At 41.0% G+C, this 17,101-nt stretch overlaps 1 protein-coding gene across 1 annotated transcript; it reads left to right on the top strand.

Annotated features, from left to right (window-relative positions):
- Positions 1-8,166: 8,166 nt before the first annotated feature.
- On the top strand, positions 8,167-10,195 carry LOC110716636 (endochitinase EP3-like). The gene is made up of 2 exons (XM_021895285.1): positions 8,167-8,797; positions 9,612-10,195. The coding sequence occupies exons 1-2, from the start codon at positions 8,380-8,382 to the stop codon at positions 10,016-10,018; spliced, it is 825 nt and encodes a 274-aa protein (XP_021750977.1). The 5' UTR covers positions 8,167-8,379; the 3' UTR covers positions 10,019-10,195.
- Positions 10,196-17,101: the final 6,906 nt, after the last annotated feature.

Genomic DNA, 17,101 nt, shown 5'->3' with positions numbered 1-17,101 from the left:
TGTATTTTTCCTCAAAAATGCTCTTTGATTCTAATTAAAACTCTGAAAGTCAACAAAAGTCAATTTATCAATGCTAATTGAATTAGGAATGAAAAGAACCTTCTAGAAGAATCTAGAAGACTAAAACCATTTCTAATTGCATTAGGAATGATAAATCTATATTAGCCCTCCCCTAGATCATTGGGCCGCATATAAGGCTCAAACCGAACCCAGTTCAGTAATTTGGCCATAATTTACGCAATATTAATCGGAATTGGGCTAATAATATATCGTTGGAAAGCTATTTTCAAGACCCATCCAACTACACTACTATTGGACCCATATCATGGACCAACCAAACTGGATTGACTGTTTTCTTAAAATAAGTTTTCAAAAACAGAGAGAAGAGAAAAGAAATTAAAACTATCCGCAACACTAAACTTTCCACACTTTCACTTCATTCGATTATGATTCGACGTGAAAGGTACTCATCACCGGGTTTGGTTTTGGGGAGACACAAATGGGTGTCTACACCCAGCCTCCCACATCTCCTCCATAATAGCCCCTTCCACCGAGCTAGGAATGGATGCAGTAGCATAGTCTCGAAGAGGCTTGAGAGTTGCCCATCGACGCCCCCAAAAGAGTGTACGTTTGCCACTACCAACAGCTACCTGAGAACCCTCTTTAATCCATTTGGCATTCTCAGTAATTCCTCGCCAAACATTTGACATAATTGAGGTAGGGATGAACATGTCGATGTCACAACGACCCTTGCAATACTTAGCTCGAAGAACTCTATCCCAAAGTGCATTTGATACCTTAAAGACTCTCCACCCGAACTTTGTGAGAAAGGCTGAATTAATTTGTCTTGCAGAACGCATACCCAATCCACCTTTGTCACGAGATAATTGAAGAGTGTCCCATGAGATAAGGTGAATCCTATTTTTCTCATCCGAACTCCCCCAAATAAATCTCCGACCTTTTTTTTTTATCAATTTCATTGCAAATTGATCTTGGAAGCTTGGCTGTTTGCATCGAATAATTCGCTAAGGCTGTGATGGTGAATTTGGTGAGTGTAATCCGCCTCGCTAAAGAGAGGTACTTCATTTCCATCCAAACAAACGCCTATCAATTTTTTCGCAAAGATAAGCGTAAGTCTCTCTAGTGACCCTGCTAGTGAGTGTCGGCATCCCCAAATAAAGACCCAAATCGTCAGTGACTTGCATCTCTAAAGCTTCGTTGATTTCTACCTGATTATCATTCTTGATATTTCTGGAAAAATATACTCGTGATTTAGGTAGACTCACCCGTTGACCTAATGCTTGAAAGAAGCGATCCAAACAATTTTTAATCACCATAGCTTGCTCGATTGAAGCCTCCGCAAACAAGATAAGATCATTGGCAAAGAATAAATTCGAAAGAAGAGGGCCTCCACGACTAGCATAAATTGTTTTCCACTTCTCTTTAATAATTGCTTCCTCAATAACTTGATTACGCCTTTCCATACTTAGCACAAAAAGGTAAGGTAATAATGGATCACCTTGCCTAATACCACGAGAAGGAAAAAAAGCGTCTGATTTTTCACCATTCCAAAGGATACGCATTGAGGGGGAAGAGACATATTCCATTATCACTTCAATCATAAGCAAAGGGAACTTCATCTCCATCAATGTGTCACGAATGAAAGACCATTTGAGTCTATCATAGGCTTTTTTGAAGTCTATTTTATGATCATTTAGCCCTTTTCTCCTTGCTTCTTTTTCATGGTATGGAGGACTTCTTGAACAATAACTATGTTATCCGTAATTTGACGACCCGACACAAAGCTAGATTGAGATTGGGCAACGAGATTAGGCAGTACCATTTAATTCGGTTCACTATTGCCTTTGTAATAATTTTGTAGGTGACATTACCAAGGCCTATAGGCCGAAACTGTGAAGGTGATTCCGGATTGTCAAGCTTAGGAATGAGAACTAGGAACGTTTCATTGAGTGTATCAGGAAGCCCTTTGCCCTCAAGTGCTGCGAGGACCATGGCGTACACGTTCGGAGCTACCACATCCCAATTCTTCTGGTAGAACAACGCTTGAAATCCGTCAGGCCCTGGTGCTTTGAGCGCCCCCATGTTGTTGATAACAAAGTCAATTTCACCCTTCGAGTATGGTTTGCATAGTCTATTTCATTCTTCTTGGGAAACAGTCGAGCAAACCCCTGTTGGAATGTCATAAGCAGCCTCGACATCATCAGCAGTGAAGAGCTTCGCAAAATAATATACCACGAGTTGTTTGACTGCCTCCTTGTCATGGATCCAAACATCATTGACATCCTTTATGGCCACGATTTTGTTGCGCCACCTCCTAATCACAGTGGAGAGATGAAAGAAAGAAATGTTGCGGCCGCCATCTTGTATCCAATCAACACGAGCTTTTTGATACCACAAAAATTCTTCTTGATCAAGGACAATGTCGAGGTCTCGTCGTTACTTTGCTTCAAGTTTAATCAACCCCTAGTCACGAGTATGGGACAGCTTGGCTTGTATTCCTTGAATCCTAGCCATCAAATTTCTTTTCTCCCTAAAAATATTGTGAAATATTTCCTTATTCCAATCTTGGAGTTTACTGGATAAAGAGTGAAGAAAAGGCACAAGAGGGGCCCACTACTAAAAATTATGGTTTTTGCGACCGCCTCTACCGGTCGCAAAAAATGGAAAAAAACGGCCGCAATTCATAATTGCGACCGTCAACGGTCGTAAAGGGGTGGTCGTTATTTCCTTGGTCGCAAAAAAAAAATTATTACGACGGTTTGACGGTCGCAGATTTATTGCGACGGTTTTGTTATTTTCAACGACCGCAAGGGAAACGGTCGCAAATATTAATAATTGCGACCGGTAAAATAAAGAGTCGCAATTTTGGAAATTAGCAACCGCTTTTGGCCGTCGCTAAAAGTTGAAAAAAAAAGAAATTACGCACCACCCCTACTCTTCACAGCCACGCCCCCACCACTTCTCACACCCAACTCCACCAACTGCCCCTTCCCAGCCAACCACCTTTACCCACCACACTGCACACCTTAATACACCACCCAATCACCACAAAACCCCAGCCAGCCACCACGGAAACCCCAGCCACCATGAAAACCCCGACCACCACGAAAACTAGCAAAAATCAACCTAAAACAAAGATAAAATCAAACCCAAAAAAGCCAAAAAATCCAAACAAAAATTCAAAGGAAAAAAAGACAAAATTCCAATGAATTAAACATGGAAATTCGAATTAAAACATGGAATTTCGAATTAATAAAAAAAAACAGAAAAAATTCAAAGTAATTAACCACAAAATCGAAAATAAAACAATTATCAAACCATAATCAACCAAAAAAATAAAATTCGAAATGAAATTAAAAAAAATCAACCCAAAAATCGAAACGAAAATCAAACATACATAGTAACATAGTAACATTAACAAAAATAACAAAAATCAAACCCAAACATTAACAAAAAAAATGAAAACAAAAATGAATCCCAAAATGAACAAAAATTAACATTTGAATACTGAAATTCAAACAAAAAATAAAAAAAATTTCAAATAAAAACTCAGACAAACAAGTATAAACACGATAACATACCTTAAACCTCGAGTTGACTTCGAATTTCACCTCAAATTTGGTTTAATAAGGCCAAATTCGACAATGAAAAGTCTAGATTTAGACTTTTTATGGTCGAATTTGACCTTAAAAATCATAAACTTGCTTAGCCATAAGATTGTGACGGTGGAGATAGTGGTGGTGGGCTAAAGCTTGACGATGGAGGTCATGGTGGTGACGGTTGGCGGCGTCGGTTGAATGTTTGGACGATTTTCGATCTATTTCTTTGAAGTGTGTCTGATTTTCGGCAATAAAAGTCAAATAATAATGAAGGAGGAGAAGAGGAATGGCGAGAAGGAAAGAACGGAAGAGGAAGACAAACAACCGTGAGAAGAGAGAGATGAGAGATAGAGAAAAGAGAGAGGGAGCGACTGCTGAAAGTGTAAAGGCGTGAATAGGGAGTGTGAAGTAGTTAGGGTTTGAGAATAAGGTATGCTTTTATATCGTATTTTTTTAATTAAAAAAGGGTCTTTTACGACCGTTTTGCCGGTCGCAGATTATAATTATTTACGACCGTCTCTTTGACAGTCGCAGATTATGACATTTCCGACCGTCTTTGCCGATCGCAGATTATAATTATTTACGACCGTCTCTTTGACGGTCGTAGATTATGTCATTTACGACCGTCAGAGACAGTCGGAGATTTTGACATTTACGACCGTCTCTTTGACGGTCGCAGATTATGTCATTTACGACCGTCAGAGACGGTCGCAGATTATGACATTTACGACCGTCTTTGACGGTCGCAAACAATTTATTTTAATTTGGAATTATTTTTAATTGTTCAAATAGCCTTGCGACCGTCTAAAAGGATAAATACGGTCGTAAAACGGTCGCAAATTTGCGACCGTTGTCAAAGTAGTCGTAATATTGCGACCGCATAAAAAACGGTCGCAAAATATGAATTTTGCGACCGTTTTTCAGACGGTCGTAGAAAAACGGTCGCAATTCAGCCGAATTTTAGTAGTGGCCGACCTATCCCAGTTTTCATCAATGAAGTCTGCAAATTTCTCGTGTGAGAGCCATGAATCTTGGAACCTAAAGGGGTGTTTTATGGACCCAAGTGGAGCAAAACCATTAGAAGAAATAAAAAGAGGGCAGTGGTCGGATTGCAAGGCAAGAAGATACTTAACTCTAGCCTTATCAAATTCAAGCCCCCATTCCGCATTGTATAAAGTCCTATCAAGACGGGCACTCCTTCTTGTTCGACAGAATTCCCTCGAGCCCATGTGTGCGAAGGGCATGAGAATTCTACTTCGATGAGCTGAGTCTCCTCAATCCAATGATTGAAGTGCTGACTACGTTTAGAGGTTTCCGGGCCGCTTGAACTCCTTTCCCAACCAAACCTCGTTTCATTGAAATCTCCGGCAAGTAACCAAGGTTTATTATTCCTCTTTGCAAAATCGGATAAATTACTCCATAATGCTTTTCTATTTGAAGGGTCCGGGCTTGCATACACCGAAGAAAAGTACCATGGTTCTTCTCCTACTCTATTGACCACCATAGTTATGTACTGATTAGATTGCTCAATAGGATCAATAGTCACCAGGTCAGGCTTCCAATACACCCAAATACCTCCGCTAAATCCCTGTGCATCAACTCTTGTATGTCCTGCATAACCCAACATATCACAACCTTTCACATCATGGTCTCCACCCATATGAGTCTCCACCAAAGTAAGAACGACAGGTTTATTAATCCTCACTACTTCTTTAAGCACGGCAAGAAAGTCACGGTTACCAGCTCCTTGAACATTCCAAATCATACACGTTTTGGGAAAGGAATCAACAGCAAGATTATGGTCACTATTCATAAGGCCCATAGAGTTAGGGAAATTGGATTTGTAAGCATCAGAAATTGCTCAAAAAGCATGATTAACTTTCCAAGGTAACTTCAATGTCACCACTAGCTCTGGTTTCCTCTGTTCCGGTGCCATCCATGAGTGTATCTCCATCTCTAGTTGATGAATCAGGTGGTCTGTCGTTCCCAAATATGGTTCCATCATCGGAGTTGTGACACACTTGTTTTTTTCCGGTGGAATTCGAGTGAAGATCGGATTGGGGGAGTGGCAGAGACATGGGTGCAATCCAGGGAGTTTGATGGATTGTTTATCAGCTTGTTTGCAGCTTGGAGGGGGTTCAAAAGGGTGGCTTCTGGGTTTTTGGTTTTGTTTAGCTTGGAAAATACTGAAGGAGTTTTCTTTGCCAGCTGGGAGATTTGAGGTAGGAATATTCTGATTGCTTGGACGGGGCGTGTTTGTGGCATCAGTTAGGATATTTTTTGATTTGGTTTTATCTTTTTTCCTAATTTGTTGCCATTGTTTTGATCTACCCAAAAATTGACCATTAATGAAGGGATCTTGGTGAGAATTTCCCAAATTAAATGATCCAGTATTATCTTTTTGCTGACTAGAATCTCCTAAATTGATGGTTTTCTCAATTAAATCCCTTGATTTTTGGGATTGTGAATTTAAATTAACCGCATTATTCTCCAAGCTATCAAACTCTGTTTCCTTATTCTGCTCCCCAAGGATCGAAAAACGTGAACCACTTGCCTTATTTTGTGTTGCGTTGACCGCATTGATTGGATCGGGGTTATGAGTCTGTTGTTCGGTGTTTTGACCCAAGCCTTGTCTGGTTTGGTCACTCGTCTCCTTGGTGGTGGTTTTTTGACCATCATCCACGAACCATAATGTTGTTGTTCCAGAGTAGGGACAGGGGCTTCTTTATGTGTTTCTTGGACTTGAACATCATAGTTATCAGCTTCCATTCCAGCTGGCTCATTCAACGTGCAATGTTCCCCCTGGTGGCCAAACTTCCCACATTTGAAGCAAATCAATCGCAAACCTTCATATTGAATCTTCTAGATGCGACCCTTTAACCAGAATTTGGACAAGAGTGGTTTGGAGAGGTCCAATTCCACACTAAGTCTAGTAAATTGCCCCCTTTGAGCTAGCTCAGTGTTAGTGTCTATGCGCATTACCTTACCAATTCTGCTTTCGATTTTGTACAGAAACTCTTTATCAAAGTATTCTATAGCCAAATGAGGAATTCGCACCCAGACAGTAAGAAAACGCATCGGAGAATCATCAGGTATGAAGTTAGGAGTCCATTTCCTAATGGTAAGGTAATTGTCATCGAGCATCCAAGGACCTTGGATCAATACATGATTATAGTCACTAAGGATGGAGAATCTTGCTATGAAATAATCATGAGCAATATCCGTGAGGATCAAACCCTTTTTTAATTCCCATTTCTTCTTAAGCCTTTTCATTAATTCCATATAACCCATCTTGCTATTGAACATTTTGATTATTAGCGTATGTTTCCAGGGTTGTCTAAGCCTACACTTTTCTTCCTTAGATAGCAGAATAATAGGGCATTTCGGGTCATCCAAGACCCTCTCTGGTGGTTCATCATCATCAGAAATATCCTCATCATCATCGAGATTGATGTGTGAAACACCATCCTTCACCAGATTGGCCTCCTTAGTCATCATATCCCCAAACGGCCAAACGACATAGTGTATCCAGCAGGGGGTGGTGCCATATAGATGTTGCCATCATTTTGATTAGCAGCACCTTCATTCGAAAGGGTTAAGTGGTTGATTTTTCTTTTGGATTTTTTTTATGAACGAAGAAGAAGATCGCGTTCCTCAGAAGAGGGTTCAGAGTTGAGAGGATTTTCTTTCATCAAAAGGATTTTTTTTGTTATTCTAGCGCAAAATGATGATTGACCACATAAATAATAAATAGGAAGAATTGATAATTATAAATATTTTTTTTACGAGAATCATAAATATTACATAACTATCTATTACCATTTGAGGGTTCGTTAATATTGGGTTATAATGAATATTTATGAAGAATAACACAAATTTGAGGATGAAATTAAGTTACTTTGAACATTCAAATGTTATTATTTTTGTCAAACAATAAAAACTTAACCCAATCACATTAATAATCAACCTTTTCATTTTCAATAATTCAACTCGCTTATTAAACACTACTTTTTGTTTCTAAGAATGCATACAAAAATTAAGTAGGCATAAGATAAAATTAAAGTGAATTATGTAAGGGTTAAAGACAGATAAAGTAAGAGAGTTTGTAAAAAGGCAGGTAGACGGGTAAGAAATTTTTATTAAAAACAAATTAAAATAGATGTGAGTTAAACTTTTTGAAATGACTCAAAATGAAAAACGAGTTGAACTTTTTGTGTTTTTAACAGAAAAATATTATATTTTTACTCTAACTTATACTTGTATGTCCTTATAACTCTCCGCTTTTCTTTTTATATTCTACATCATTTGATCCCAAAAATTCTAAAAAAAAAAGAATGAAGGAAGTATGTTACAATTGCGCATGGACGCATGACACAAATAGCCTGGGGCTTGCCCCTCTTTTTCACCAAAAAAAAAAAAAAAAAAAAAAAATTGACACAAATAGCCGACACAAAATATACCCACCCAAGTGTATGTGATCCTACGACCAAGCCAAAGTCAAAAGTCAACAATGCATCAATAACCCATCAGATGCACTTTTGTAACGTACAATGTCAATGATCTATCTAAACATGACTTATGAACATCATTAAGACATTACGCTCCAACTAATAGCTATTCAAATTAGACTTTTCTCCCTCACTTCCCATCCTATTATTTTAACTATAAATATCTCAATCCATCCACCAATTCTACAAACCTCATCTCATCTCCATTTCCTCTACTCACCTCCCATAACCACCCTATCCAAATCCGATCCATGACGTCTCTCAACCCAATCTTCGCGGTAGTCCTCATCCTCGCATGTGCCTCGAACATCCTAGTTCGAGCTCAAAACTGCGGCTGCGACACGAGTTTATGTTGCAGCAAATGGGGCTACTGCGGCTCCACAGATGATTACTGTGGTGATGGGTGCAAAGAAGGTCCTTGCAAAACTCCCGTGACACCTACTCCTACCATGCCGAGTGGTGTTTCGGTCCCTGATGTAGTCACTGATGCTTTCTTTAATGGGATAATTGACCAATCTGATGCTAGTTGTGCTGGTAGGAATTTCTATACCAGGTCTGTTTTTTTGGATGCTCTTAGCAGCTATCCTCAGTTTGGTACTGTTGGAACTTCTGATGATTCTAAACGTGAAATCGCCGCATTTTTTGCTCATGTCACCCATGAAACTGGACGTAAGTATACTAGCTAACTCTTGTTTACATATACTTAGCTTTTATAATATGTACATGATGCTAGGATGTATGTTGTCGATTTTATTTGAACAAATCATGATTTAGTTTAGGATCTTGCTAATAAACTTTGGATGTTAGATAAGCAATTAAAATAATCTCTAAAATGATATTAGCTTAGGATTGCACGTTAAAATCATCCGTCGATCAGTGTAATTAGAGTTGAATTCAATTTAACATATTTAATTTAATTATACAGGGAGTTCGTTAGCTTTGCATTTTAGTTTATTTAATTTGTTAATAAACACAATAAGAACAAGGTATGGAGTAAACTTCTTTGGTCAATCTTTAATGCAAATATAATAATTAATATAAATTATTTTCTTTTCGTTGTACAATTATTCAAATATTAAGCATCAAATGACGATTTGTTTTAGGTGGTGGATCTAGAATAATATTATAGTGAGGTTATATTGTACTGTATAAAATTAAGTGAAAATCAAGTGGATTAAATACAAGTACTTCAATTCTATTAAAAATAACGAAAAACACAAGTCTCAAATTTAGAAAATCTTCAAAATATTAATTTAAATAGGATCAATTGACTCCATTATTACTTCAGTATCTCTGTTCATTTGGTTGTACTTAACATGCCTTTCAATAGATAAATAAAATAGAAAATCTTTTCATACGTGATCAATATCGATGACTAGTTAGACCAAATAATAGTATAGTAGCACATTCAAGTTAAATCAAATTAAATCATTTTGATTGAAGTAACAATAACAATAAATTAAACTCTCTTCATTATGTACAGATTTTTGCTACATAGAGGAAATTGATAAATCAGGCGACTACTGTGACGAAAACAACACACAATGGCCATGTAACCCCAACAAGGAATACTACGGAAGAGGACCAATTCAGCTGTCATGGAACTTCAACTATGGACCTGCAGGACAAAGTATTGGATTCGACGGTTTAAATGCACCGGAAACTGTGGCCAATGATCCCCTTATCGCCTTCAAGACAGCCTTCTGGTATTGGATGGACAATGTACACTCTAAGATCATCTCCGGCCAAGGGTTCGGATCAACCATTAGGGCTATCAATAGCATTGAATGTAATGGTGGTAACACCCCTGCTGTTAATGCTCGTATTAAGTATTTTACTGAGTATTGTAGTCAGCTTGGTGTTGCTACTGGGGATAACCTTTCTTGCTAGGTGCATAGAATTATATCACTAATTTAGTTTTCCATTTTGATATACTATTTGCCTTTTACTAGCTAATTCAAGCAAAATAACATGTATACTTACTTTGTCAACGAAATTAATAAGAAATATAGTTTGTGTCCGTGCAAGCAGAAAAAAGAAAAAAACATATAGGGCTTGTTTGGTAAATAATTTTTCATGACTTTTGGCTTATGGATGTGGTCAGAAGCCAAAATAAATATATGATTGATTATTTGGGTTATTTGTTTGTTATAAAGCCAGCTTTTCAGCCAAAAGCTGGTAAGAATGTAAGACTAGCTTTTTTGTGTTGGTTCTTGACATTTTCGTATAAAACAACCATTAACCAACAATCAATATTACCAAAAAGATTCAATTTTACGTAGAATTATAACATAAAAAGCTAATACAAACAACTGACCAGACCGACAAGGAGGAACAACCTGTGACTAATTGCCAAACAAGGCAATAAGTCTGTATTAAGTTTCTATTAAGTTTATTCTCTCATCCTACTATCCTTGTACATATTCACAATCTTATCTTTGGTGTGTGTGACTACACAATCTTATCTTTGGTGTGTGTGACTAAAATATCCTCCCATTCTCTTTTCATTAACATTTTATATTCTTAACTTGACCACTTGCACGGTAATTAAAATACTTATTTTAATTAATTTGTCAAAGCTAAAACTCTATGCATAAACAAGTGATGCACTTATTTAGAAATAAAGGGAGTAGATAATAGAGTTTATTTTGAGTCTTATTACAAAGAATTAATTCATACGAATAATATAGTATCAATCAATACTATATACTAAAATAATCATCAAGATTATTCCAGTAGTATACGTGTCGCGTCCGCATTAATAAATTTCCCGCCAAATTTTTTATTTATTTTTTAATTTTTCTCCCTCAAAGATAATAAGATAATTGATTAAAAAAGAGAGATTATACATCCTAAATAACAGAACAGTAACAACTTTAAAATAAATAAAATATTAAATGTATATTGAATCTATATAAATATAATTTTCTTTTCCTATAAGTATTCGAGCGTTGCTCGATCAAAGAACTAGTCAATATAAATTATCATCAATATATCAATAACAATATACTAAAAGACACACCAGCTGATTAGGGGATTTTGCTCCCACCAATCGGAATGCGCCACGTGGGCCAATCAGGTCCTGCCAAGTGTCCCCCAGTTGGACATCTCAGGGCTTGCCACGTGGCACACGCTTATTCGTCCACCCTGGACTTATTATATCATGACACGTGGCATACTCCATGCCTAATGGAGAAGCCGATCACCTAGGCCCAACTTCCGAGGGAAGCCCAATCAGCCCAAGGTTAACCTAAACCTAGATTGGCACGTTTCCCGAGGTTATAAATACCTTCCTTAATCCTCATTAAGGGAGATAACGCAAAAAACGCAGATTACACACATTAAACACTCTCACCTAGAGAGACCCAATCACTTTAATTTCCGCATTAATTACTCCTTAATCAAGTACTAACTTGACCGTCGGAGGCGGATCTCCAATCATCCGGAGCATCCGTTTGTTTTGCAGGTACAGGCGTCAGGTTCCAGTCTCGGAATTGTAACTCTCCCGCAGGACATCAGAAAACCCCGAAACATTTTGGCGCCGTCTGTGGGGAGAGTACTTCTGAGATGACATCCACGTCTGTACCGACTCCTGAAGAGAGGCGTCCCCTAGACGACCCTCAAGTTCAGTCGGACCACAATACTGAGGAAGAATTTAAAGTTGAAGCTCACATAGCTTCAGACGGGACCCTAAGGGCCCGACGTACCCGTCATACCGAAAGGAGGGAACGGGAACATCTTCAAACTGGAAGCGAGCCAGCAGGCGTACCGCCTGTTCGGCAGCAGCCGACTGATGGGTCTGCTCCCATCACAAGGAACGAACTCATGACCTTCATGAGGGACTTCAAGGGAGAAATTCAAGAGTTGATCAACAAGAAGCCGCCTGCTCTGGACAAGGAGCAGTCGGCTAAGAAACCCTCCACTTCACGGAAGAGGAAGCCAGTTCAAGGGCGAGAGGCGACCCCTCATCCTAAATCTAGGAAGTGGGAGCCACCTGCCCTTGATTTCACAAAATACCGTTTTCCTACTCCAGGAAATAGGAAACCTGTTCGTCATATTCAGGCGGACGGGTCGAGGAAAACATACACAGACGCTCGGCTACTGCTAGAGCAGAAGAAGAGTGATCGATTGTCAGAGTCGGCCTCTACTTCAAACTTCCAAGACAGTCTGCGAAATACCTCGATGAGGCATACTCAGTCGTATCATGAGGGTCAGTCAGGCGGCACCTCCCGTCAGTCCGGCTTTCATAGCGACCAGGCGGTACCAAACTTACCGTTTGTACCGCAACAACAATATTTTTTACATCCACCTCCGTTTGGTGGACATGCAGCAAAAAATGTCCAACCTATGGATTGGCAGCTACGGTTGCTTAGACTTGGTGAACAGCCGTCGCCTTTTCCAAGGAAATTACTGAAGCCGCTCAGCCGGCCAAAGTGAAAAATGTATTAGTAGGCTCCTATGACGGCACTACTAACCCAGAAGACCATCTGATGGCATTCACCAACCTGATGTACCTTCAAGGGTTGGATGATCCCACTTGGTGCAAGTGTTTCCCAGCGACTCTCAAAGGAATCGCACAACAATGGTTCGGCAACCTGCCGACTGGTTGTGTAAATAACTTCAAGACGCTTGCTTACTTATTCATCTCCAACTTCGCCATGAACATCCCTGCGAAGAAGACGACCCTTGATTTAGGAACAATTCAGCAGGGCGAGAAGGAGGGGCTTCGTTCTTACATCAGGCGATTTAATCTGATGAGAATACAGATTCAAGGGTTACCGGATGAAGTAGCCTATACTGACTTTTTCAGAGGTCTCAAAGACGGGTCGACCTTCAAATTTGATTTGGTCCGAAAGAGGGTGGCGACTCTTCAAGAGGCCTTGATTGAAGCGGAAGCCTATATACAGGCGACTGATCTTTGTAGTACGGTAAAACAGTCAGACGGGAAAAGTTCCGACAAAAGAGAAGGACGACAGAAGCAGTCGTCAAACAAAGACGAGAAGAGAAAAGAGGTGTGGGCAACTAATTCCTCTAAACAGCCGTCCCAGAAGAAGAAAAAAGAATTCAAACCATACTCCCTAAAGTATGTGTTTAACAAGGATAGCCAATTTATCCTAAAGGAAATCAAGGGACGGATCTCCATTGAGAAGCCGGTCCCCATGAAGGGTTCTGCAAACAATCGGAACCAAGAAAAATTCTGTGATTATCATGAAGATGTTGGTCATCACACCAATGAATGCATCACTCTCATGCGGTATCTGGACCGCCTGGCTGAGCAAGGTGACCTTGACACTTATGTCAAGAAATCTACGGGGAACATTTCCTCGAAAAAGCAGTCGACCAAAAAGAATCAACAGGCCGACAGCTCCGATACAGATGATGCAGTCGTCTACACCATTGCAGGCGGCTTCTCAGGAGGCGGCCCCACTATTAGGGGCAACAAAGACAATATCAGACGGTTAGATGTAAATTCCGTTCACCAATAACAACCCTCCAAATATTCATTTCCTGAGATTGTCATCATTGAAGAAGATCTAGGAGGGGTAAGAGGGCCGCATGACGACCCTATCGTTATTGAATGTAAAGTGGCCAACCAGAGAGTTGGCCGAATCCTCATAGATACCGGAAGCTCCTCAGATCTCATCAGTAGCAAATGTCTGTCGAAACTAAAATATCAGACTGATTGCATACATCCGGCATCCCACGCTTTAGTAGGGTTTGGAGGAGGAGTCGTCCACCCAGTGGGACGAGTGGATTTACCCATCCGCCTGGGCGAAAAAGGGGAAGGACGACACATGGTAGTCCGGTTCCTGGTAGTAGAAGAACTCTCGGCCTACAACATGATTCTGGGACGACCAACCCTGAATAATTCCAAGGCTGTTATAATCCCATCTCTTATGTTGCTCAAGTTTGAGAGGGATAATGGAACAGTCGGGTCCCTAAGGGGAGATCAGATGATGGCCCGAGAGTGCTATCTCTCGGATGTCAAGCCCACTGTTATGGCCACTGGGTCGAGAGGTGGAAAAATAGACCTTGACAATGTCAAGGAGAGTGCGCCTGTTCAAGAAGCAGGCGGCAAGAAGAGAAAGGCATCCCAGACAGGGGCCGCAAGAAAAGACAGAAAATAGCAATCAATGGCAGAGGAGCGGTCGGATGAATTCTGCCCTCAGCCAGCTGGTGAGCATACGGACCTGATCTTAGATGACTCGCGTCCTGACAGAACAATCAAGGTTGGGACGACTGCTCTAAGGGACCTGGGTGACGACTTTCACAAACTATTGAAAGAATACAAGGACATCTTTGCATTCGAAGTCCATGAAATGGCAGGAATTAGTCCTGATCTGGCGGTACATAAACTGGCCGTGGATCCGAAAAAGAAGCCGGTACGGCAGAAGAAGCGGAACCATGGCGAAGAAAGAAGTCAGGCGGCAGCCGCTGAAGTTAAAAAATTACTTGATGCAGGGTTCATTCGGCAATGTTACTTCCCAGACTGGGTTGCAAATGTGGTGCTTGTTAAAAACCCGAATGGCACCTGGCGAATGTGTGTAGACTATACAGAATTAAACAAGGCGTGCCCCAAATACAGTTACCCTCTGCCTAAAAATGATAACCTGGTCGACTCAACAGCCGGCCATGCTTTGATGAGCTTTATGGACGCCTACTCTGGTTTCCATCAAATTCCTTTATGGAAGAAAGATCAGGAGAAGACGGCCTTCGTCACTGATCAGGGGTTATACTGTTACACGGTCATGCCGTTTGGTCTTAAGAATGCCCCGACCACTTTCCAGCGAATGATAAACACTGTGTTCTTTGATCAGATTGGGAGAAATGTCGAGGCATATATTGATGATATGATTGTCAAGTCTAAACTTCAGAAAGATCATCTGTCGGACCTCCGAGAAACTTTCGCCACACTTAGGCGGCACCATGTCATGCTCAATCCCAGGAAATGTTTCTTTGGAGTTGAGTCTGGGAAATTCCTCGGATTCCTTATCAATCAGAGAGGAATAAAGGCGAACCCTGAGAAGGTGCAGGCGGTCATCGACATGCAGTCGCCTCGTACGATCCGAGAGGTTTAGAAGTTAACAGGTTGTCTGGCGGCCTTGGGAAGATTTCTAAGCCGATCAGGTGACAAATGCTTATACTTTTTCCAGGAAATTAAGAAAAAGGCAAGGTTTGAATGGGGGCCGGATGTTGAGGCGGCCTTCCAGAAATTGAAAGTTCACTTGCATTCCTTGCCGAGGCTGGTCAGCCCTTTGCCCAAAGAAGTACTCTACATGTACCTGGCCGTCTCTGATCATGCGTTAAGCGCTGTTCTCCATGCTGAAAGAGACGGCTGTCAGCTCCCGGTTTACTTTGTCAGTCACGTACTGAAAAATGGCGAGTTGAGGTATCCCTTAGTGGAGAAATTTTGTCTTGCACTCTTCATGGCTGTTAAAAAATTGAAGCCCTACTTTTTGGCACATGCAGTCGTCGTGTATACAGACCAACCTATCAAGCGGCCACTGACCATCATGGAGTCGTCAGGCCGAATGATCAAATGGGCCATAGAAATACAGAGCCTCGAAGTTACCTTCGAGCCTAGAAAAGTAGTGAAGGGGCAAGCCTTTGCTGACTTTATTGTTGAGATGACTCGTCCTCCTGACTCTCAAGTTCCAGACCAAGTCTGGAAGGTATATGTGGATGGAAGCTCTACTTCAAATGGTTGTGGAGCAGGCGTCATATGCCAGTCGCCAGAGGGCGACAGGTACGAGTATGCTCTACGCTTCAGTTTTCAAGCCTCAAACAATGAGGCAGAATATGAAGCTTTACTAGCCGGAATCCGCATGTGCAAGGCGGCAGGGGCAAGAAAAGTAGACGCCTGTTCCGATTCACAATTGATAGTGAGTCAGTACAATGGCGAATACGAAGCAACCCATCCGGCCATGATCAAGTATTTACAGGCGGTCCGACAAGAAGTCGGCTCCCTTGAGGATTTCCATCTGACCCAAGTGCCGAGATCAGAAAACAACCAGGCGGATGCACTTTCAAAATTAGCATCATCCGCCTCCTGTGATACTCATCGAACTGTTTTTTGGGAAGTAATGGAGAAGAGAAGCATTGAGGAAGACCCTATTGGAATCTTAGACAGAAGCTCAACCTGGATGGATCCAATCAGGGCATATCTGACAAATGGTACCCTGCCGGATGATCATCAACAGGCGGCAGCACTGAAAAACGAGCAACCAGTTTTGAAATAATAAAGGGAGAACTTCACAAAAGGGGGTACCTTCAACCCTTCTTAAAGTGTGTTGCTCCAGAAAAGGGGCGAGAGATACTAGATGATCTTCACTCTGGTTACTGTGCTTCCCATATAGGCGGTAGGACGCTTGCTCAACGAGCAAGGCGGCAGGGCTACTTTTGGCCTACTTTAGAAGCAGATGCGATGGAGATGGTGAAAAAATATGACAAGTGCCAAAGGTTTGGCAAACTAATTCATCGTCCGGCTACTGACCTCACTACCATTCATAGCCCACTACCGTTTGCTAAGTGGGGCATGGATATTCTGGGTCCATATACGCCTGCTACAGGCGGAAGGAGGTAAATACTTGTTGTCTTCGACTACTTCACTAAATGGGTAGAGGCGGAGGCTGTAAAGGGAATCAAGACGAAGGATGTAATTTCATTCATTTGGAAAAATGTCATCACTCGGTTCGGGGTTCCCATGTCTATGGTTTTTGATAATGGTCCCCAATTTGAGACGCCTGTTCTCAAAAGTTGGTTGGGGGACCAAGGAATTGCACACTACTTTGCATCTGTCGGCCGTCCACAAGCAAACGGCCAGGTAGAAGCCTTTAATAAAATCATCTCAGACGGTCTCAAGAAAAAGATTGAACGAGCAGGCGGCCTATGGGCGGATGAATTATCACATGTTCTCTGGGCCATTAGGACGACTGAAAAAGGGGCGACTGGAGAAACTCCATTCCTCCTAAC

The sequence above is a fragment of the Chenopodium quinoa genome, unplaced genomic scaffold, assembly GCF_001683475.1.
Source record: "Chenopodium quinoa cultivar QQ74 unplaced genomic scaffold, ASM168347v1, whole genome shotgun sequence".
In the NCBI taxonomy this organism is placed as follows: domain Eukaryota; kingdom Viridiplantae; phylum Streptophyta; class Magnoliopsida; order Caryophyllales; family Amaranthaceae; genus Chenopodium; species Chenopodium quinoa.
The sequence above is the reverse complement of the archived record's forward strand: the minus strand, read 5'-3'. Positions and strand labels throughout refer to the sequence as shown.